The sequence below is a fragment of the Podarcis bocagei genome (assembly GCF_964188305.1).
Source record: "Podarcis bocagei genome assembly, chromosome: Z".
NCBI lineage: Eukaryota > Metazoa > Chordata > Lepidosauria > Squamata > Lacertidae > Podarcis > Podarcis bocagei.
This window is the reverse complement of record NC_138140.1, coordinates 16,163,654-16,187,851: the sequence shown is the minus strand read 5'-3', so window position 1 is coordinate 16,187,851 and position 24,198 is coordinate 16,163,654. Positions and strand designations below refer to the sequence as shown.

Sequence of the window (24,198 nt, the reverse complement as noted above, 5' to 3'; positions counted from 1 at the left end):
AGGAATTAGGGTTCTCGGGATGCTGTTTTCGAAGCAGGAAGGGATGCTTAATTGCTTTGGAGAGCCAGTGTGGTGTAGTGATTAAGAGCGGTAGACTCCCTAATCTGGGGAACCGGGTTCTCGTCTCCGCTCCTCCACATGCAGCTGCTGGATGACCTTGGGCTAGTCACACTTCCCTGAAGTCTCTCAGCCTTGTTCACCTCACAGAGTGTTTGTTGTGGGGGAGGAAGGGAAAGGAGAATGTTAGCCGCTTGGAGACTCCTTCGGGTAATGATGAAGCGGGGTATCAAATCCAAACTCTTCTTCTTCTTTACAGTATTTAGTATTATAGGTGCCTAAAGCGCTTCCACGTGGGTTACTCCTTTGTTTACTGCATTTATTCATATTGCACGCTTGCTCTAACCAGTTTATCGCTGATTGTTGGTCACGCTGGCCGGGGCCAATTTATTTGTTTTTATTTATTAAATTTTCATCTCATCCATCCCAAAGGAGCCCAAGGTGGGAAACCCATCCACAGTTTTAAAAAAGCAAACTCTTAAAACAGTTCTAAAATGGCATTTCATCCACCGTTTTCAGGACTGCCAGGATCAGTGTTTTTCAGCCACCAAATATCTGGGTAAGCTTGACAATTTCAAATTCCTCCTGAAAGTTAATAACATTGGAGACAGACTAGCCTCACTAGAGAAGGCATATGACAAACCTGAAACCACCACTGATAAGGCCCTGTCATGAGTCAGGACCAACCAGACAACCCTCAATGGTGGCACCACCAGCAAGGCCTCATCTGTGTGTGAGATGTTTGATATTAGTATTGTAGGGGGGGGGGGAATGGGATTGGCTTTTGCTGCCCAATTCTCCAACAGACTCTTGAGTCCCCTAAGTCCATGATCAGTGAGAGAAGAATGGATGGAGGCAAGATCCAGTGAAAGCAAGGCAGATCTTTAATTTTCTGTTGTGTGACAGAGTTCCCCCCTTCTTGCAAGGAGATGAGAGGCTCAGAGCAAAGGTTTGTAAGCCGCTTTAAAGACTTTCAACAATGCTCAACCCCTTAGCCAAAGACCACCCAGAAAAATATCACAGAAAGAGGCAGACTACCACGGACATTTGAGAGTGTGGCTTCTCTCCTATCTGCCAGGATAATGTTAATGTTTTACTGCAGGGGTCAGCAAACTTTTTCAGCAGGGGACCGGTCCACTGTCCCTCAGACCTTGTGGGGGGGGGCATGGACTATATTTTGAAGAAGAAGAAAAAATGAACCAATTCCTATGACCCACAAATAACCCAGAGGTGCATTTTAAATAAAAGCACACATTCTACTCATGTAAAAACACGCTGATTCCCGGACCATCTGCAGGCCAGATTTAGAAGGTGATTGGGCTGGATCTGCCCGCCCCGCCCCCCAGGCCTTAGTTTGCCTTCCCATGTTTTACTGGTTGCATTACCTGGGCAGTCTGGCTATTCTTTTGAAGTAAATACTTTAGTTCTTGAATCCAGGTCACAGGTCCACCCTATTCATACACAAAGAATGCCCTTAAGACAGGATTTGGAAGTGAAAGAACTAATGTATCAAGAAGGGCTTCTCTTTAGGTCATTAGGAGAGCCATGATGGTTTTTTAGGATTGTTCTGTTTTCTCAGGGAATATTTCCTAAATTTTGATGATGGAAGGATTGGTTTTCTGTGGAGTGTATGTCTGCTGTGTGTGTGCATCACAAAATTTTATAACCATAGGTAGGATATACTACTTGCTGGTTACCAGAGAAGGAGGGAGTGCTGGTGACCTCAATTTCTGCTTGGTGGTTACAAGAACTCTTCTGATCCAGAAGAACTCTTCTTATGTTCTTATGATTAGGGCTGCAGGTCAGTGGTAGAGCATCTGCCTTGAATGCAGAAGGTCCCAGCTTTTTCAGATAGGGCTGGGAATGATTCATACTTGAAACCCTGAAGAGCCAATCAGTGTAGACAGTACTGAACTAGATGGACCAATGGTCTAACTTGATATAAGGCAGCTTGTTATGAAAGTTTGGAGGGGACTATGTTGACTTCATCTCCTGTAGTACAGAAGCTTTTGTGCACTGGTCCCATTTTGTCAGATGCCTAAAGTGTTTCCCTTAGGTGCATGATGTAACAGCTGTTTTGGATTATCTCATCTTAGTATAGCAAACCAATATATGAACAAACCTTTTACAGTGGTACCTCAGGTTACATACGCTTCAGGTTACAGATGCTTCATGTTACAGACTCCGCTAACCCAGAAATAGTGCTTCAGGTTAAGAACTTTGCTTCAGGATGAGAGCAGAAATTGTTCTCGGCGGCGCGGCGGCAGCAGGAGGCCCCATTAGCTAAAGTGGTGCTTCAGGTTAAGAACAGTTTCAGGTTAAGAACGGACCTCCGGAACGAATTAAGTACTTAACCCGAGGTACCACTGTATATATTTACACTTATATCCCTGGCAGGTTCTCAAAAGCATGAAAGTTTCTAACAAACATTATTCACAGAACTGCAACCCAAGAAAATGTGTCATGCAGCTGATGAAGTTACCATATTTTTCACCCTATAGGACACACTTTTTCCCCTCCAAAAATGAAGGGAAAATGTGTGTGCGTCCTATGGGGCGAATGCAGGCTTTCGCTGAAGCCTGGAGAGCGAGAGGCGTCGGTGCGCACGACCCCTCTCGCTCTCCAGGCTTCAGGAAACTATCCGCAAGCCTTGGGAGCCCGCGGGAGTTCCCTCCGGGCTCCCAAGGCTTGTGGACAGCAGCCTGCAGCCCGAAACCCGGGGAGCGCAGCGGAGCGCGCCCCGGGTTTCGGGCAGTTCTCCGCAAGCCTTGGGGAGCCCGGCGTGACTTCCCGCTGGGCTCCCTAGGCTTGCGGATAGCAGCCTGCAGCCCGAAACCTGGGGAGCGCAGCGGAGCGCGCCCCGGGCTTTGGGCAGATATCCGCAAGCCTGGGAGACTGGCGCGACTTCCCGCCGGGCTCCCTAGGCTTGCGGATAGCAGCCTGTGCTGGGGTCGGGGGAAGCTCGGGCTTCCCCTGCCTCTGGGGGGGGGGGAATAATTCCCCCCCTTTATTCCCCCCCCAAAAAACTAGGTGCACCCTATGGGCCGGTGCGCCTTATGGGGCGAAAAATACGGTAGTCTTTAAATTGCAAAACAAAAAACAACCAAAAAACTCAAAATCCAGACAGCAGCCCTGCAACCAATGCAGAGATGTTGGGGGAAAATACAGGTTTTACTTTCAAACCTACCCAATGAGTTTAAAGGCCTTCTTCGGGAACTAAACTAAAAAACAGACTGCAGAGAGATCTGTGGAGTATATCTCCCAATATCAATATATTGCAGAGTAGTGTAACAGTTAAGAGTGCTGGACGTGGGTTAAATTCATATTGAATCATGAAGCTTACTGGTTGACCTTGGTCCAGTCAGCCCATCTCTCAGACTAACCTGTCTAGCAAGTTTGCTCTGAGGATAGAATGGGGAGGTGAGAACTACGTACACCACATGAGTTCCTTGCATGAAAAGGCAAGATGTGAATATAATAAGTAAATAACTGGAAACTAGCACTGAAGTGCCGCAGTAGTGGGCCTGACGGTGCCTAAATACTCTTAAGACTGTTTGAATTTTAAATGCTGTATCATGTTTTAGGTTGGGAGCTGCCCAGAGTGGCTGGGGAAACCCAGCCAGATGGGCGGGGTATAAATATTATTATTATTATTATTATTATTATTATTATTATTATTATTATTATTTATTTGCCACCTCTCCTTTTAAAGGAAATTATGCACAGAGCTGATGCATCATCAGCCTCAAATGGCTTTCATTTCCCAGAATTGGTGAAGAAGAAAAAGAAAAAGAAGAGGAAGGAGGGCCTTAATGGACAGGGGGATGACCAGCCTGTGAAGGCTGCCCCTTGCTCGCCTCCATCTTCCGGACATTCCTCAATTTTTCCTTGGCTTGTTGAGGATACAGAAGCTACTGGGGCCTGTAGAAAAAAAACAAAGAACATAAAAGCTGGGAAAGAGATTCCAGACTCTGAGTCGGATGCTACCTGGATCCCAACAGACAGTGAGCTGAATAGCAAGTCTGGAACAGAAACTCGCGTATGTAATAAGAAAAAGAGGAAGTATCAACATAGTGAACAAGAGGGTGGCAGAGACTTTTGCATTCCTGAGACTCCAGAAAAGGCCAGCAGCCTGCATCCTGTGGTACCCTTAATGCAGCGCTTAGATCTTTCCCTGCAGGAGAAAAAGCAGACACCTCAGTTGGACAAAACTGCAGAATTTTGTAGTCCCATTGCACGGAAGAAGAAGAAAAAGCGTAAAAAAGCTGAAACTCCAGAAGAGGCCAGCAGCCAGCTTGAAGCCAGTGACTTGGAAAATGCAGGTTATGTCTCTGAATCCACACCTGTTCAGAAGAAGAAGAAGGCAAAAGTGCTCTTGTTAACAGAGCAGGACGAGGCAAATGGAGCTTCTGACAGGCTCACAGATATTAGGGCTCACCCTCTGAATTTGCACAAGCACAATAGAACAGACTGCAGTGACACAGAGGACACACAAAAGGACCTCTTTGCACCTTCACTTTCTGCAGTACTCGTAACACAGCACTCAGACCTTTCCCAGAAGGAGAAAAAAGAGGCAACTGAGTCAGACAAAACTGTGGAGTTTTGTAGTCCCATTGCACGGAAGAAGAAGAAAAAGCGTAAAAAAGCTGAAACTCCAGAAGAGGCCAGCAGCCAGCTTGAAGCCAGTGACTTGGAAAATGCAGGTTATGTCTCTGAATCCACACCTGTTCAGAAGAAGAAGAAGGCAAAAGTGCTCTTGTTAACAGAGCAGGACGAGGCAAATGGAGCTTCTGACAGGCTCACAGATATTAGGGCTCACCCTCTGAATTTGCACAAGCACAATAGAACAGACTGCAGTGACACAGAGGACACACAAAAGGACCTCTTTGCACCTTCACTTTCTGCAGTACTCGTAACACAGCACTCAGACCTTTCCCAGGAGGAGAGAAACGAGGCAACTGAGTCAGACAAAACTGTGGAGTTTTGTAGTCCCATTGCACGGAAGAAGAAGAAAAAGCGTAAAAAAGCTGAAACTCCAGAAGAGGCCAGCAGCCAGCTTGAAGCCAGTGACTTGGAAAATGCAGGATTGCACAAGCACAATACAACCAACTGCAGTGACACAGAGGACATGAAGGAGGACTTCTTTACACCTTTGCCTCCTCCTGTACCCTTAACACAGCCCTCAGACCTTTCCCAAGAGGAGAACAATGAGGTGAATAAGTTGGACAGAACTGTGAACTTCAGCAGCCCTGCCACACAAAAGAAATCACATAAGCGTAAAAATGCTCCCAGCACGAATGCTTCTGATGGTGGGTAAGTACCTTACCCATGGATGGGCTTTCTTGGCAGGTGTGAGGAAAACATGAACTGCTTTAGTATTTAAATTGATGTTTAGCAAAAGGGTGAAGGGCTTCATGCACAGGCTGAAGGCTAAAACAAGTTTGTTGGCAACAGATCTCTTGTGTGTCTCGACCCAGATCTGTCCCAGATGTGTAGAAGTGGGATTCAGAAGATGCACTAGAGAGAGGGTGGAGCTTAGGAGTGTTGAAGCCTTCCTTCCTTTGCCACTTCAGCTGAAAAAGGCACTCCAGGCAGCTTACAGGTATCAGAAATAGTTGCTTCCCACTGGCTTACAATCTAGAAACACAGCCAATCAGATTCAGGTAGGTATCCGTGTTGGTCTGACGCAGTGCACCTTAGAGACCAACTAAGTTTGTTCTGGGTATAAGCTTTTGTGTGCATGCACACTTCTTCATAATACTAATAATAACAATAATTGGCTGTATTAATTCCCCCCAAATTGTAAAACGTTTCCATAGTTTCCATGGTTGGAGTGTCGGATTGTACTAAAAAGACTGTTTCAGCTGCCAGCCACCACTAGTATTCCTTATCCAAGCTTGTGTGCATAGTAAATTGTTTCAATATACACAACACATTCCAAGAATCTTACACTCAAGCATTAGATATGCTATTCCAACACTGCATAAGCATCACTGGGCTCGTTGATCAGGTCACCTAGTAAGTAATCTTTCCAAGACTGGAGTCTTGGTGAAGTGTGGCTTTTGTCAGTGTCTCACAAGCTAATGCCAGGCTTTTCCCTGGCATCACAAAGCGATTTTCAGTGCCAACAAGTACCAGTAATAGTATGCAGGACTCACGTTTTGCTCTCCTAACAGGCCACAGAAATCTCCAACTCCTGTCCATTCAGACGCTGAGGAATCGTCTTCCAGCAAGTTTTCCCTTGTGGACAATGAGTTTGTAGAATTTTCCCAGCTTTCAATGAAAGATCTGGACTCTGCCACCAAGGAGCTGGAAGAGTTCATTCCTCACATCAGGACCCTGAGTGATTCAGCGATCAGACAGCTGGCTGGTCGGGACCTGGTCAGGTTTAGAAATTTTAAGAAAAAAGGTGTGTACAGTCTTGAGTGAGAACACCTTTCACTTGGGTAGGCTCTTCAGTAAATCAAAGGTCATGGCAATTTCTTTGCATAATCTCCAAAGTGTTATGTACAGGTGATTAATACTCAAATAATGAAAATGCAGAGGGGGAGGAAAGTGTACACTACCCTTTCATCCTGGGAGGAAAGGTGGAATACAAATGTTGTTATATGTATTTATTGAAAGAAAGGGTGTGTATTTGTGTATATATGTATATTTATTCAGACCACATTTACCCCGTTCTTCAACCAAAAGAGGCTCTGAGTGGCTTACATACAATCCCTTAAAGCAGTCGCTTCTTGTGGGCCCACAATTTTTAAAAAAACAGCACATAAGGAAAGGCGGACATGGCAGGCAGAGGAAAACACAAACTCAGGCACCAAACAGGGCTTTAATAACCAGCTGACACAGAAACAGTTTAGGGGTAGGAGGTTTCTGTTGCAGCTGGTATTCTGGCAGAACTGGTGGAGAGTCCTTCTTTCCCACCAAGATAACCTGATGGAATGGTAGGTTTTACACATACAAACATGTGCTCTTTGCAAGGGGCATAACAGTGGTGAGTAACCGGTAGTTCTCTAGATGTTGCTTATTTTGTGGGGGAAAGGTTGGGACACCACGTTTCTTTGACTCCCAATTCAGAAAATCAAAGAGCATGGTCTGCCCTCATATATGCCACTCGTGCATGTGTAGGTGTGTACATGCTCAGCAGGGGTGGGGAACTTGTGGCCCTCCAAATGTTGTTGGACTCTTAACTCCTGTCTGCCCCAGACAACATGGCTGCTAATGGTCAAGGATGGTGGGAGATAAAAGTCTAGCAACCATGTGGAGGGTCACAATGTTTCCCACCTCTGGCTTTGAGATGGCAAACATTTGGTGTTTGTCCTAACAACCAAGACCCAAACCCACATCTACAGCTAGCTTATCATTTTATGGTAGGTGTAGAGAAGCTATGGCCATCCAGAGGTTGCTGAGCTTCCAACTCCCATCATACCTCGCCACTGGCTAAACGCGATGGGGCCGTTGGGAGCTGGAGTTCAGCAATACAGTGGTACTTCGGGTTACCTATGCTTCAGGTTAAAGACACTACAGGATACAGACCCCGTTAACCCAGAAATAGTACCTTGGGTTAAGAACTTTGCTTCAGAATGAGAACAGAAATCGTGTGGCGACGATACAATAGCAGTGGGAGGCCCTATTAGCTAAAGTGGGGTTAAGAATAGTTTCAGGTTAAGAACAGACCTCCAGAACGAATTAAGTTCTTAACCCGAGGTACCACTGTATCTAGAGACCCAAAGGTTACTGCACCTGTTTTATGGGAGCACCAAGCATAATTTAGGAGTCCTGAAAAATGGCCAGTTTCACAAAAGCTGACAGTAGACAAGTTATCCATGAGGCTCATGTTGCAACACTGCAAGGTATACGTGGCCCTGAAAACTACTCAGCGTTATGAATGAGTGATTAACGCTGAAGGGCAAGGTCTGAAATCTGAAACTTTCCTATTCTCCCTTGGAAATGATGTAGGCGTTGTTGTGCGGTTTGGCAAATTTTCCAAGAAAGAAAACAATCAGCTGCGGCACAATGTTGAGGCCTTCTTGAAAGACACTGGGATAGAGTCTGCAGAAAAACTCCTCTTTGCTCACAGGTTCCCCCAAGAAAGAGAATCCATCAACAAACTAAAAACTAAAAACTTGTTTGGTGCAAAGATTGGTGAGTATTTGACTGGGTGGCTTTTGTGGGTGACTTGGTGGTGAGGGGTAGTCTTGCTAAAAGATTTGCCTCTCTAGTACATTTGTGAAGCTGTCCAAATTCCCTCCTTTGTCCGAATCAAACCATAATCTATTACATATTTGGGAAAGTTGTTTGTTTTACCATGTGTATGGACACATGTGTATGGACACTTGTTAAGATACCGTAGCCAAATTTAGCATGTTGGTTCCTGAGATCGCGGAGCAGGTATTTAGGTTTGTTTGGATACCATTGGGTGCCATTTTGAATCAAGATGGCGAACTGAAATCTTACAAAACTGCCCTGGGTTTCTTCATTTCTTGGATTTCCAAGCAATTCTGGGCACAAGCTAGCTAGTTATATACAAGTTAGTTAGGGATGGAGAACCTTTGGTTCTGTAGATATTACTGCACAAAACCATCAAGAAGAACTTTCTGACAGTAAGAGTAGTTTGACAGTGGAACAGACTCCCTTGGGAGATTGTGAACTCTGCTTTGCTGGAGGTTTTTAAACAGAGATTGGATGGCCATCTGTTAGGGATTCTTAGTTGAGATTCCTGCATTGCAGGGGGTTGGACTAGATGACCCTTGGGGTACTTTCCAATTCTATGAACTCCCATCACCATTGACCGTGATGATTGGGACTAATGGGTGTCCAGCAACATCAGGGAGGGAAGGGCGGGAATGAAACTGAGGTCCCTTTAAACAGCTGTTCTCACAATTACCAACTTGCATACTTCAGGAGTCAAAGGCTCTGATGGAGCTGGTCTTTTGGCCAAGCTGATGGCCTTCAGCTTCCTCTCTCTCCCACACTGAGGCAGCCTGATGGAATGGCTGCTCACAGATGACAGTTTAGGGAGATGATGCATGATGGAGCTCATGTGGTCCAAGCAGGGCTGATGGAGTGAATTTTATTTTTACCTCTTAGAAAGAGGGAAAACCCCTAAAGAAAAAGATCAACCACAGTCATTAAGAAATCAAAAAGTTCCATGTTTTTTCTAATGTGATGTACAGTTTTCCTTAGCTGGCCTCTGAGAACATGTTCCCAGAGAGAACAAGGTTCATAACGAATAAATGCTGGGCTTATTATATAAATTGAATAAAGAGTGGTAATATTTTGGTGTATAAAAACACAATCATAACATAACTGCTGCAAAATCAGCAACCCATAATCCAATTAGGTCCTTAATGTAGATTGTCTTTAATCACAAAATGTCGATTTTAATGCATCTTTATCAATTCTTCTGAAGCTCAGGGAATTCCAAGGCCTTGGAGGCTAGTATATTACCGAGCAAGAAAAATGTACGATCCCAAGAATTATAATGGAAGGTAAGAAAGGCAACTGGGCTTCTCTGGGGTTTTTTGCTGTTGTCATGGAGGCATCCCAGAATACTTGGCCACCGAGTCTAACAGGACAGGGTTCTGGAGTTCCTATTCGGAAAGTTTTTCTCTGCCTGAACTCCAAAAGACTCACGTTTTAGCTCCAGATTTCTGATTTCACTAAAGCTTTAACTTTTGTCCTTTGTCACTTCCAGTTCAATGCATACTTGTGGGGGTGGGGGTTACTGGCTCCTGATCTCAAGGAAGCAAGTCATGGAAGCAATAGAGACAGCCACTGTCTGATGTGTAGCATGAGGGAGTTCCAAATGTAGCATGCCACTACACAAAAGGGACGATTCCTGCATCATAGCAAATGGACCTCCCAATAATATGGTAACTGCTGAAGGCCAGCTCCTACAGAGTGAAGTCAGAGCATAAGAGCTTGCTGGATCAGGCCAATGGCCCACCTAGTCCAGCATCATCTTCTCACAGTGGCCATCCACATGTCTGTGGCAAAGCAGCAAGCAGGACCCTGAGCACAAGAGCCCTCCCCCCTCTTGTGGTTTCCAGCAACTGGTCTTTAGGATCATTGCTGCTGCTGGCCATGGAAGCAGAGCATAGTCATCATTGCTAGTAGACACTGATAGCCCTCTCCCCATGAATTTTATCTAATCTTCTTTTAAAACAATCTAGATTAGTGGCCATCACTTCCTTCTGTGGGAGCATCCTCCATATTTTAACTCTGGTGCATAAAGAAGTCCCTTTTTATTTTTCCTTTATCTTCCAAAATTCAGCTTAATTGGATGTCCATGAGTTCAAATGTTATGAGAGAGGGAGAAAACTTCTTTCCCTCCACTTTCTCCAAGCCATGCATAAGCTTAGAAACTTCTATCATGTCACCAAGTAATTGCCTTCTCTCTATGTGGAAAAGTCCACAATGCTTCAACCTTTCTTCATAAAGCAGTCACTCCATCTCCTTGATTATTTTGGTTGCCCATTTCTAAAGCTTTTCCAAATCTGCAATATCCTTTCTGAGGTGACGCAACCAGAACTGTACAGTCTTCCAAATGCGGTCGCACCATAGATCCATATGAGGGCATTATAATATTGATTCCATTGGTGCTTCGTTGGGTATGTACTGGGTGAGAATGTAAAATGTATTTTGCATTGAGCAATTTCTTTCCAAAATGTTCATTTACCAAAGGTTGCTCTTGGATCCAGTCATAAGCATTATTATTATTATTATTATTATTATTATTATTATTATTATTATTATTATCATGTTTATTACATTTATAACCTTCCTTCAAGGAGCTCCTCCTCCTCATCTTATCCTCACAGCAACCCTGTGAGGTAGGTCGGTTTGAGTGACTGCAGCTGGCTCATGAACTTCATGGCTGAATGGGAATTTGAACCCTAGTCTACTATGTCTTAGTCATAGGAATGGTGCATCCAGAATACTATGCAAAGAGTTAATGCTGTAGCATAGAATCTGTAGCAAGTATATTGTGCTGCTGTCTGCCTCATAGTCAGTCTGTAAATATTAGTCAGTCTCAGAGACAAGTTCATGTAAATATGTTTCAGTAGTATAAGTATTAGCTGCCTTTCTTGTTCATTCAATCTGACAAGAGCAAGCACACCTAGTAAAAGCCATATGTTATTTTTAAACTTTAAAAGCAAGTGTTGCATAGTTGTTTTTTTTCTGGGAGAAAAAGAGAACTATTAAAAAGGGCCTAACAACTTGGGGCAACCTCTGCACAACTCTGTAAAGTATAATTACCACAAGTCTGACACACCAACCCACTACCAGTGTAACTAGCTCATTGAGAACAGCAACCCCTTTTCTCCCTAGGTATTCCGAGTTGGAGAAGAAGAAGCTCAAGAAGTATCAAGCGATGTATGGCAACAACTGGAAAAAGATCTCAGACCTGATGTCTCGCAGCAGCCATTCAGTTGAAACAAAATTTTCTGAGATCAAGTGTGGTATATTAACACTCCTGCTCTTCCTTCCACCCCACCCCAACCCTGGCCTAATCCTTCCTCAAACCAGGGCTCAGGGCTTTAAAAATAATTATTTTTAAAAATCACCAAAAAGCAGAATTATGGAAATTGGGCATGCTGGTGTATCTTTTTTGGATCATTTATTCTAAAGTACTTTCTTACCTCTGTCATTCAAGTTTGGCAACTTGAGGGTGAGGGAGCCAAGGGGACAGAGGCCCAAAAATGTTTGGGAACTACTGAACTAGGTTGAATGGAGGACTGTTGCTATCTGCTTAAACCAGCAATCCAGTTTGCTATTCTTGTTACTGATGCTAGCCAGCCAAGACCTTCCCCTGCATAAGCCCTTGCAAGATGTCTAGAGCTGATAATGAATTAAATCAGTATTTCCCCCTTTTAAATGAATTCAGCGTATAACTCCGGTCCTTGGGGTTCTGAAGAGACAAGGAAGCTAGTTCAAGCCATCAAGGAGACACTGCTGTCCAAAATGAGAGACTCAGACCCTGCTTCAGAGAAAGAGGATGAGGATGGAGCACTCATGGTCACGTATGAGAATCTCTGCAAGGGCATCTCGTGGTCCAAAGTGGAAGCCAAAGTGGACACCAGGCACTGGAGGCAGTGTAAACAGAAGTGGTAAGAGTGGCCAGCGAACCTTTGTCTCCCTCTAGACATTGAGCACAACTCTCATCAGCCACTGGCATCATGCATGCGAAAAGGTCCCAGGTTCAATCCTTGACACCTCTAGTTAGGTCTGCAGAATGATCCTTTCAAGAAACCCCTGCCAGCTGTCCTCAGGCAAATTGTTCCTCCCTTTTCCTCCTGACCTGGCCACAGTGATCCATGCGACGGTCATCTCCAGGCTTGACTACTGTAATTCGCTCTACGCGGGGCTGCCCTTGAAGCTGTCCCAGAAACTCCAGCAGGTGCAGAGTGCTGCAGCGAGGCTCCTCACGGGGTCTCTGCCATGGGAGCATATTCACCCAGTGCTTTTCCAGCTGCACTGGCTCCCGGTGGAGAACAGGGTCAGATTTAAGGTGCTGCTTTTGAACTTTAAAGCCCTTCACGGCCTAGGACCCTTGTACCTACGGGACCGCCTCTGTCACACGGAGAGCCTCAAGGTCCATAAATAGCAACACCCTAGTGGTCCCGGGCCCTAAGGAAGTTAGATTAGCCTCAACCAGAACCAGGGCCTTTTCAACACTGGCCCCGGCCTGGTGGAACGCTCTTTCTCATGAGACCAGGGCCCTGCAGGATCTGATTTCTTTCCGCAGGGCCTGTAAGACAGAGTTGTTCCACCTGGCCTTTGGCTTGGAGCCAATTTGATTCCCTCCCCCTCTTTCTTTTTTCTTTTTCCTTTCTGCTCCTGTGATGAGGCTACATTTTAATATTTTAATGTTTCAATATTTTAATGTTGTATTTTAATCTTGTTTTTAAGTTGTAGTCATTCAACTTGTTTTTATTATTGCTTGTTAGCTGCCCTGAGCCCGGCCTTGGCTGGGGAGGGCGGGGTATAAATAAAAATTATTATTATTATTATTATTATTATTATTAGGTGGGGCTATTCAAATTTGTTGCTCAATCCCCTCCTTTTAATTATTGCTTTTTTATTTTATTTTCTTTCATTATACAATTACAAATTCACACCCATATTTTCACTTATATTTAAGGTATAACAATCCATATTGTGATTACCTCCCCCCCCCCCCCGGTGATTTCCCACCACCACATTGCAGCTTCTTCTATTTACATTTCATTTTCTGTTGTTTTGTATATCTTGTTATCATTTTTGCACAAAATAAATGACTTATCTATCTGGATTTTTACTTATCCCAAACTTCAATATCTAAAATGTCCGTATTTCCCAAAATCATCTCCCCTCTTAACCAGCATAAACATGTGGCTTTATAATAGAGTTTTAAATCTGGTAGAGCGAAGCCTCCTTTCTTTTTTATCCATTAGTGATTTGTACTTGGACTGATGCGGGTGGCGCTGTGGTCTAAACCACAGAACCTAGGGTTTGCCAATCAGAAGGTCGGTGGTTCGAATCCCTGTGATGGGTGGGCTCCCGTTTCTTGGTCCCTGCTTCTGCCAACCTAGCAGTTCGAAAGCATGTCAAGTGCAAGTAGATAAATAGGTACCGCTCCGGCAGGAAGGTAAACGGCGTTTCCGTGCGCTGCTCTGGTTTGCCAGAAGCGGCTTAGTCATGCTGGCCACATGACCCGGAAGCTGTCTGCGGACAAATGCCGGCTCCCTTGGCCTATAGAGCGAGATGAGCGTGCAACCCCAGAATCATCCGTGACTGGACTTAATGGTCAGGGGTACCTTATACTTGATACGTGGTTTCTTGCCCTGCCAAATAAACTTGGATATGTCCCTCTCCAGATTTTAAAACACTCCATTTCCCTATAATTGGGATCATTTGAAAAAGAAATAATATTTTGGGTAAAACATTCATTTTGATAGTCGAAATTCTTCCCCATAGTGTCAAATTTAATCTATTCCAGATTTCCATATCTTTTTTTATTTCTTTCCATACTTTATTATACATGGTTACCCCAATTCCTAAATATTTGACTTTCTTTGCTATTGACAGTCCAGATTTTTTTGTAACTCATTTTTCTCTTGTTCACCCATGTTTTTAACCATTAATTTCATTTTAAATTTATTCAATTTAAATTCTGAAACTCTACCGAATATACTCATTTTTTCCAGCGTTTTCAAGATACTTTCCTGTGCATTTTCCACCATTATTACTAAGTCACCTGCAAATACCTTCAGTTTACTGAATAAACAATTGTAATCAGCTTTCTTTTTCTTCTTAAGGATTAATATTGTAACCAAGAAGTTTATGGGTAAGCGGATGAAAAGCAGCAGACTTGAACACCTGCGGATAAACATTGCCCTCATTGAAAGGTATTAGCAAAATTTATTGTTTGTTTAATAAAAATTATATACAATGGACAACAGAAACAAACTCATAGTTTTCAAAAGGAATAAGACAATAAAACTCTGGTATTTATATGCATGAAAGTTTCCCCAGGTTGTTTGACCCTTTTAAAAATATAGTTCTCATTTCTTTCCTATAAAAGCCTGTACAATCTTCTCTGTTTAGAGTTTAAACTTAACACATTACTTTACTTTGTATACTAAAACATATTTATACATGTGTGTGTATGTGTGCTCTCTCACTCTACAGTTGATAACAGATCTAACTGAAAAAACTGTCAGTTTGCATTTTTTGGTGCAGAGGGTATTCGATGTACAGAGATCTTTCCTTTTGATGTGCAGAGATCTTTCACATTCTAATTGATTCAAGTAGGTTTCTGGAAGCTTTTTCTGTGTGATACAAGCTGGTGCCAGGTGAAAGTTTCTAGCTAAAAAACAAGTCTCTATTCTGCTTAGAAATAAGTAGAAGGCTCTTGATGTTTAGGTTATAATTTCAAAGGAGCTTAACAGCTTGTTCAAACTCTTCTATTATCTCTTTCTATCAAGGTCATGCTGACCGTAATAATAGGTCAGAAGGAGCCTGTTTCGCTTTCTCTTTTGTTCTGGTGTGGTGTTCTGTACAGAGTACAGTCATACCTCGGGTTGAAGTAGCTTCAGGATGAGTATTTTCAGGTTGCGCTCCGCGGTGACCCGGAAGTAACGGAGCGCGTAACTTCCAGGTTTCACCACTCACGCATGTGCAGATGCTCAAAATGACTTCACGTGCATGCGCGGGAGCAGCAAATCACCAGGCTCGCGGACGTGGGTTGCATTCGCTTCAGGATGCAAACGGGGCTCCGGAATGGATCCTGTTCGCATCCAGAGGTACCACTGTATGCTTAGTCTTTAGGTTTCAGTATATTGTAAGTTTTAAGTTAAGTCTACTGCAACTGGATTTCTTGTGGACAGTGCCGATCTTGAAGATAATGGATTCATAACCGTTAAGCTCATTTGTCTTCAGTAGTAAAAGCTCTGCTGGATGAAGCTAATTGCCTCTGGTCTATTTTGGGGGAATCATGCAAAGTATTTAAGCTTTTGCTCTGCTAACTATATGTTGGGATCTGCTCTGGATCAATATTGAGGCAGAATTCATGACAAAAACTGCCTATTATGGTGATGTCATAGGATTCTATATTACATTAACTCTTTCCATAGCATTTTGGATTAACCACTCCCACAAAAACTGCCAATAAAAACAGTTTAAAACTATTTTAAAGCATTCAGTAATAACTACAATCAACTAAAAACCAGATCAAAACACATGTCTGGGTAGGTTTGCCTAAAGAGAAATGTTTTTAGCAGGTGCCGAAAAGCATATAGGCAGGGAGTTTCAAAGCATAGGTGTTGCTATGCTAAAAGATTGATTCCTTATAATGCAGAATGAGAATTATGTGGCATCTGTAACAGTGCCAGTTCCGCAGATCAAAGCGGTTGAGTGAGTGTATAAGCTCTGCCCAGGTTCCTTACAAGTACCTGGAATCAGTCTCAGATCCTGTGATGCTGTCATTATACAGCAGAATATAAGAAGCTAAGCAACAACAACCAAAAGACAGGTCTCCTTTCTAAAGAGCGCATTTAATTTTAACAGTAACATAGGGCTGTAGCTAACTAAATTACAGTCAGAATAAACCAATTGAAAATTTAAGTTTTCTGCCCACTGTTTTCAGTTGGTTTACAAACCTGCCCAAGCTCTGAGATCATCAGAGAATCTTTCTTTCAGTCCTACCACCCTCACAGACATGTCTGGTGAGGATGCGAGAGAGGGCCTTCTTAGTGGCTGCTCCTAGACTTTGAAACTCCCTTATTAGAGAAGCTAGACTGGCTCCTTCCTTGTTGTCCTTCCACAAGCTGGTGAAGACTGTTTTATTCCAACAAACTTTTGCAACTGGCTGCTTTTAAGGAAAGGGCTTTTAACGGTGTGCTGTTTTCACCAGCTGCATTTTAATAAATTGTATTTTATATCAATCATGCTAATTCTATTATACTTTTAAACTTTTGTATGTCTTTGGCTTTCCATGTTTTACCCATGTTTAATTTTTGTGTGTGAGCCGCCTTTAGTTCAGTTTCTGGGGAAAAGGTGGGACAACACTAAAAAGATAATAATAAAGATAATAATAGATAATGAGCAAATCACCCAGATTTCTTCTGTATTTCAGGTTGTATGAAGTGGACGCTGATGACGTGGAAGAAGTTGATTGGGAAGAGATAGCCAGTGCTATAGGGTACATAAAAAAATATTTGTCAGTAACATGGGGGAAGTGCCTACAATTCTGTGTCCTTGTTGTCAAGTTCTGAATGTATTGCTGGTCTGTATAATGCAGGGATTGGGAACCTGTGGCCCTCCAGATGTTGCTGGACTCCCAACTCTCATCAGCTCCCAGACAGCATGGCAAATACTCAGGGATGATAGGCGTTGGAGTCTCAACAACCTCTGGAAGGCCACAGATTTTCCCACCTCTGATCCAAGAAGATGAATTCCCTACTGAATGTAAGAGAAGGATTCTGCTTCTTAGATCAGGGCTGGAGAACCTGTACCCCTCTACATAGTTGCAGGATCAATGGTCAGGAGATGATGGGAGTTGTAGTCCAACATCACGTGGAGGGTCATAAGCCTCCCATCTCAGGTGTATGGAAAGGAGCATGTAATGTTTCTGAACGCGTCTATTTGAAGCGTTTTGGCAAGAATCAATAGCAAAGGAAAACACAGTTAAGAACTGTCTCCTGGATCAGGAGAACGGCGAGCTCCATGGACCATAGATGTTGACTGGTTTGTTTACAGCAGAAGCATTCATAGGAGCAATCTTTCAATTTTCATTAAATACATGCATACATAATTTTATATGTATGCCACCTTTCCACTTTTCAAACCAGGCTCAAAGCAGCTTACAGATAAAAAAAAAATGCATAACTACAACATAACAAAAGTAGTCAATAAATGCAATAAATAAATAAAAAATAAAGAACCAAACTGAACAATTTCCACATAAATCACAAGATTTAAAATAAAGATGCAAAAAACCAACATCAAGAAACCAACCAACACCCCCCCCAATGTGAGCAAATAAATGTGGGTTGCTCGCTTTTTCATTCTCTCATGCAAGCAGTATTGCAGAATAATTTATCTTTTTATATACCCCCTTCTCTGCCCCACAGGAATGTCCCTCCATATTATATTCGGAGCAGATTTTACAGAATCAAGGCTTACCGTGTCCCTCACTGGAATAACAGAAGCTTCATGGGTGAGTTTGCTGGTCTTTCCACTTCCTTGGGGACAGGAAACCTGCGGCTCCACTCAGAAATTGTTTAGAATACAACTCCCATGATCCCCTGACCATTAGCCATGTTGGCTGGGGCTAATGGGAATTGGAGTCCAACATCTGGAGGGCCATCGGATCCCAATCCCTCACCCAGCTTGTGTCTGGGTTTTTTATCCCATGTATTGAACATATGAATCTTTTTCTAATGTACTTGGGGGGGGGGACCTCAGCTCTGGGGGCTGAATGTGGCCCTTTAAGACTTTCTCTGACGCTCGGCACTCTCACGCCCCTTACTTGCCCTGCTCCAACCCCTTACATGAGTGCTTTTGCTTGGCTGGAATGTGTCACTGAACGCTGATGGTGCCTCTTGCTTGCTTGAATGGAGGATAGAGAAGGGTTTGTGTGACTGGAAACCAGTCTTCTGTAGGAAAGCTAACATTTGCATCCATTTTTCCGCACGCTTTTGCCCTCACCCCAACCACCACTGGCATGTGGCTCCTGCAAAGTTGCCTGGGAAGGAATGTGACTCTTGGGCTAAAAAAGGTTCCCTCTGCCTGAACTGTGCACTGTGTGAAGAAGTGCTATCCTTTGTGTGGAGGGCACCACGTTGGCTAATGCAGCTTTAGCCTAAAGCCAGCCCATCTTTCCAGTTGCCTTTTCGCACTTGTCACATACCTCTGAGCTGCATTCATGCTCTTTCTATGTGTGTGAGTGTGGATGTTGTGGTAAGAATTTACTTCTACATGCGTATCTGTATTGTGATAAGGTTAGAGTACACAGGGGGTTCTTAAAGCACATAATTTGAAGAAGTCTATATGGGGTTTGGAATAGGTATAAAGACCTCTTAGAAAGGAAAATGCCAAACTAGATAGCACCCATAGAAGCAGTGAAAAAGTGAAACATGTCAGTGAAAAAGACAAACATGAAAGAAAATTGGGGTACTTATAAAGATATAATTCAAAGAAGACCAACCAATATTTAAAAAGAGAAAAGATATACAGTGGTACCTCGGGTTAAGAACTTAATTCGTTCTGGAGGTCCATTCTTAACCTGAAACTGTTCTTAACCTGAGGTACGACTTTAGGTAATGGAGCCTCCCACTGCCGCTGTGCAATTTCTGTTCTCATCCTGAAGCAAAGTTCTTAACCCGAGGTACTATTTCTGGGTTAGCAGAGTCTGTAACCTGAAGCGTCTGTAACCTGAAGCGTCCGTAACCCGAGGTACCACGGTACAAGACTGTATCAATGACTGGTTTCAGTACCATCAACTAAATCCTTTTTCCTTTATTTTAAAAAGATAAAGGAAAAAGGATTTAGTAAGAAAAGCTTGGAGTGTGAAAAAGTTATAATGGTTAACAGAGAAAAACTAACTTCCACAATTTATAATTTTTTGTTAGAATGGGAGACTAAGGAAGAAACAACAAAGGCAGCAATGATCCCATGGGCAATTGATTTGGGACATAACATAGACATGATATCCTGGGAGAGGCTGTGGAAAAATATTAAGCTTTTCAGTATGTCACACCCTAAAGGAAAACCTACAAAAGATGGTACCTCACCCTGACTAAATTGGTCAAATGTATAAAAGGGGATCTAAGATGTGTTGGAAATGAGAAGAAATAGAGGGGACGTGTTGGGGATGTAAGAAAGTTAAGGAATATTAGATGATATAGACAGAAATAAAAAAAGATGTTAAGGCTGACATTTCCCCCCAAAATGGAAATGTTCCTTTTGGGTATAGCAGAGGGTAAGATACCTAAGAATGTTTTAAATCTTTTTCTTTATGCAACTGGTACGGCCAGAGTAGCATATGCACAAATGTTGAAGGACAAAAACAGCTCAACAAAAGAGGGTTGGCAGAATAAGTTAAAAGAATACGTTAGCAACCCTGACTATAAAGATAAGAAACCAGGATGTACATACCTTGAGAGAGGAGTGGGAGAATATTTAAAGAATAACGTAAATCTCCAAGTAGGACTAGATATGAATAGCAGCTGAATTAATTGGAAGGTATAGGAAGATTTGTAGCACAACTAAGATTAAAAAGGAACCCATGGAGGGAGGTGTGGGGAAGAAAGAACAAGGCAGACGGATAATGAAATGGATGTGCCAATTTACTGTAAAAGCATAAAGAATTTTTTTTTTTTAATTACTTCTACACCACCTTGTTCATTACCCTGGTGGGGCAACGCATCTTTAAAAAAAACCCCACAAACCAAGGAAATAAAACAAATCCATCATCCAGGAGGGACCCAGCATTTATTAAAACTCTTGCAGTGGGATAGCCTTGCCAACCAGCTGCTCAGACGCTAGTTAGGACTGCCAACTGATGAGAGGCAAATCAGAACAAAGCTTATACAGTAGTTCAGACACATCAAACAAAGAGTACGAAGCATCTAAACATTCTTAAACATACATCAGAAAAGCTTATAGGTCATGAGGAGTAAAACACGCATGGCTCCATATTGGTATCCCCACAATCACCTTAGAGCGCCCCAAATATACCCATGCCATTTGACCATTTTAGGTATTGGGTATCATATGTTGCCCTGGTAGCCAAGCCTGTGAACAGAGCTTATTGACAGTCCTCTCTCTTATCTCACTCCCTTACCTCTTCCATTCCATTCCATTCCCGCCCCAACCTGGCCACAGTGATCCATGCGACAGTCACCCCCCAGGCTTGACTACTGTAATTCGCTCTACGCGGGGCTGCCCTTGAAGCTGTCCCAGAAACTCCAGCAGGTGCAGAGTGCTGCAGTGAGGCTCCTCACAGGGTCCCTGCCATGGGAGCATATTCACCCAGTGCTTTTCCAGCTGCACTGGCTCCCAGTGGAGTACAGGGTCAGATTTAAGGTGCTGCTTTTTGACCTTTAAAGCCCTTCATGGCCTAGGATCTTCATACCTAAGGGACCGCCTCACCCGGTATGCCCCACAGAGCGCCTCAAGGTCCATAAATAGCAACACCCTAGTGGTCCCGGGCCCTAAGGAAGTTAGATTAGCCTCAACCAGAACCAGGGCCTTCTCAACACTGGCTCTGACTTGGTGGAATACTCTGCCTCATGAGACCAGGGCCCCTAGGACCTGATTTCTTTCTGCAGGGCCTGTAAGACAGAGTTGTTCCGCCTGGCCTTTGGCTTGGAGCCAATTTGATTCCCTCCCCCTCTTTCTTTTTTCTTTTTCCTTTCTGCTCCTGTGATGAGGCTGCATTTTAATATTTCAATGTTTCAGTATTTTAATCTTGTTTTTAAGTTGTATTCATTCAACTTGTTTTTATTATTGCTTGTTAGCCGCCCTGAGACCGGCCTTGGCTGGGGAGGGCAGGGTATAAATAAAAATTATTATTATTATTAGTCCCTGAGCCTCCCAGGAAGCCTCAAGGATTTCTGATTAGCTCTCTGGTGCTGACTCATGATAGACATCCTGGAGGGCCATTTGTGCCATTTTCAGGGTTTTTTGTTTACAGCCTAGAGAGCATACAGTTGTAAAATGCAGGCCCTCAAGATCCTTGCACAGAAAGCAAGCCTTTCCCTTCATGCAATTAAAAGCAAAACATTGAAGAATTATTAAAATAAAAAATACACACCTTGGTTCTCTTAATTTTTATATCAGTGTCACTCAGGACAAGGCAGCTTCCAAAGTTGTGGAAGGTGAACCAGGAACTCTTTCATGCTATCTCTCTTTGATTCCTTGGATGTTCCACCTGAACTGAAAATGGCAAGGCAGTTGGAGTAGTGCGGGGCCCCTTTACAACTGCGCAAACTTGCCACCATCTGCAACCAACTGTGCTCCATGAGAGATGCTAGTTTTGACTTCCTGATAAGGTTCTTGACCCTTACCAGTCTATCAGTTAGTATTACCTTGTTCTGTGGGTTCAAGTGTTGGAGGCGGGGCAAACCAACTATTGAAAATCCAGCAAGATCAGAGCATAATAAGAGCCCTGCAGAGTCAGGCCAAAGGTCCATCTGGCCCAGCTTCCTAATCTCACATTGGCCAACCAGATGCCCGTTAATTATGGGAACCATGCAAGCAGCGCTTCCTGCCCCCCACTTGTGATTCCCAGCAACTGGCATTCAGAGGCATGTTGCTTCCAGCAGTGGAAGGAGAACATAGCCATTGTGGCTCATTGAGATTTCGTATTTGTTTGTGTCTTTTTAAGAAATCATGACTCATCTGTATGAAGTGACACTTCCAATGTTAAAGAAACAACAGGCAGAGCTAATGGCAAGAAAGAATATAACTGTGGAGCCCCAGCAAGTTGAAGACCACAGTTGGAAAAGAGTTTTCAAGTTCAGCGACATCTTTCATGACAGCGACTATATCTCTGATGACGACTCGGACGATGATCAGGAGAATTAGGACCTGGAGCTTCCAATGCTAAGAGCCAGCAGAACTCTCTGAGTTCATAACAGACAGACAGTAATTCCACTGATAAAAAGAAAGAATATAATTTTTTCCCCTTCACTTTATAAAAAGATAAATAAAGCTTTATTTAATTTTGGAGGATTGTACTTAATATTTTATTACTACTTTGTATTTGAAGGAGCAACAGACACATTGTCCATCAAAAGAATTATGGGAGAGGCTTTGAATCCACTGGGGTCCGGGAAGCTACCCCCAGAAATTCCTGTCCAAGATATCTTCATGCTCTATCTCTGCTAGGTTATTTTGGGGAAGGTGTATATTATTTTGGTGACCAGTGACATTTATTGTTTGGTCTGATATAAAGGTGCAACATTCAGTTCCCACTAAAGTACAGACTCCTCCTTGCTTATCTAAGAGGTAAAATAGGCAAAGTATTCTCTTTTTTTTTTTCCTTGGTTATATGTATTTTCCTTTTTCCTTTGTATTTTCTTTTGTTGTAAGTATGTATGTTTTCTAATTTGTACTTAATAAAAATTACCGTATTTTTCACTCCATAACACACACCCGACCATAACACGCACGTAGTTTTTAGAGGAGGAAAATCCGTAGGCATGCCACCCGTAGGCATTCCCTCCATAACACGCACAGACATTTCCCCTTACTTTTTAGGAGGAAAAAAGTGAGTGTTATGGTGCAAAAAATACGATATTTTAAAAAGAGGTAAAATAGAGCACTCCTCAAGAAACTATCCCTGGATTCAGAAACATCTGTCCAGTTGCCACTGTCCCCTTCTTGGGCAAGATTTTTGAGCTGGTGGAGTTTAGGACAAGTTTTAAAACAGAAACTGCTTTGGTCACCTTGTATGATGGATGATGCAAAGTTCAAGAATGGCTAAAAGAAAACAACACACACAATTGCAACAACTTTCTCACTAAAAGAGCTTCTGTAGCTACAGGAGATTAGCAAGGGGAAACCAAAGCAACCATATGGCTGCATTTAAACACCCGAAATAACATCAGATAAGCAAGACAAATACTTGAAAACAAAGGAGAGCCCCTTTAGCAGTTTAAAAAGTGGGTCCCTGTACCAGAAAATAAATATGGATTTTCTGACTGTCTCAGGTTCCTGCTTCTCAGCCAGCATCAAGCATCCTTTATTCTGCCTAAAAGTGTGTGAGACCCTGAGTTCATAATGGTGATGGTTCCTCTTACTTTGGTTCACACATCTGGGGGCATCATGCTGGCTAGGTCTATTAGCATCCATGTAAAAGTTAGTCAGACCCGCCAGATGTTGCTGAACTGCAACTCCCACCAGTCCTAGCAAACATCTGGCCATTGGCCAGGGATGATATGAATTGTAGTTCAGCATCATCAGGTGCACCAAAGATTCCTCATGCCTGCCTTATAGCTTAAGCCATGGGTAGGCAAACTAAGGCCCAGGAGCCGGATCCAGCCCAATCGCCTTCTAAATCCGGCCCGCGGACGGGCCAGGAATCAGCGTGTTTTTACATGAGTAGAGTGTGCCCTTTTATTTAAAATGCATCTCTGGGTTATTTGTAGGGCAAAAGAATTTGTTCATTCCCCCCCCCCCAAAAAAAAATAGTCCGGCCCCCCACAAGGTCTGAGGGAAAGTGAACCGGCCTCCTGCTGAAAAAGTTTGCTGACCCCTGGCTTAAGCCAAGCAGGGTTAACAGCAATTGGTTTGGGCTTTGCTGCCTCCTGGGCACATCAATTGCCTCTTGGGCAAGTTTTATGGCTCTCTTGTTCACACATGCAGCTTCACAGTAAGGCCATGAATCTCCTTTTGTTTAAAGCCTATGCCGATGATCTGGTCCTGTCCGTGGAGAACCCAGTGGACAGTACAAGTAGGGTTATAGAACTTTTAGAGGAATTTGGCAGACTGTCGGGCTTTAGATTAAACAGGAAAAAGACAAAAATTCTAACAAAGAATATGACAGAACAGGATAAAATTCAATTAGAAGAAAAAAGTGGTATTAAAATTGTGAACAAAGTCAAATATTTGGGAATTTGGCTCTCACCAAAAAACATAAATCTGATT

The 24,198-nt window shown here is 43.1% G+C and overlaps 1 protein-coding gene across 2 annotated transcripts in view; it reads left to right on the top strand.

The window, feature by feature from the left end:
• The window catches only part of TTF1 (transcription termination factor 1), a 28,554-nt gene extending 6,278 nt beyond the window's left edge, over positions 1-22,276 (top strand). The window contains exons 3-13 of one of the 2 annotated variants that reach the window (XM_081179193.1): positions 577-616; positions 3,770-5,370; positions 6,234-6,466; positions 8,017-8,202; positions 9,470-9,548; positions 11,392-11,522; positions 11,948-12,170; positions 14,361-14,450; positions 16,679-16,744; positions 17,676-17,761; positions 21,935-22,276. In XM_081179193.1, coding sequence (XP_081035319.1) covers positions 3,776-5,370; positions 6,234-6,466; positions 8,017-8,202; positions 9,470-9,548; positions 11,392-11,522; positions 11,948-12,170; positions 14,361-14,450; positions 16,679-16,744; positions 17,676-17,761; positions 21,935-22,134 — 2,889 coding nt within the window. In that variant the 5' untranslated portion in view covers positions 577-616; positions 3,770-3,775 and the 3' untranslated portion in view covers positions 22,135-22,276. The remainder of the gene's footprint in view (positions 1-576; positions 617-3,769; positions 5,371-6,233; positions 6,467-8,016; positions 8,203-9,469; positions 9,549-11,391; positions 11,523-11,947; positions 12,171-14,360; positions 14,451-16,678; positions 16,745-17,675; positions 17,762-21,934) is intronic. The other variant, XM_081179192.1, reaches the window with a different exon arrangement.
• Positions 22,277-24,198: the final 1,922 nt, after the last annotated feature.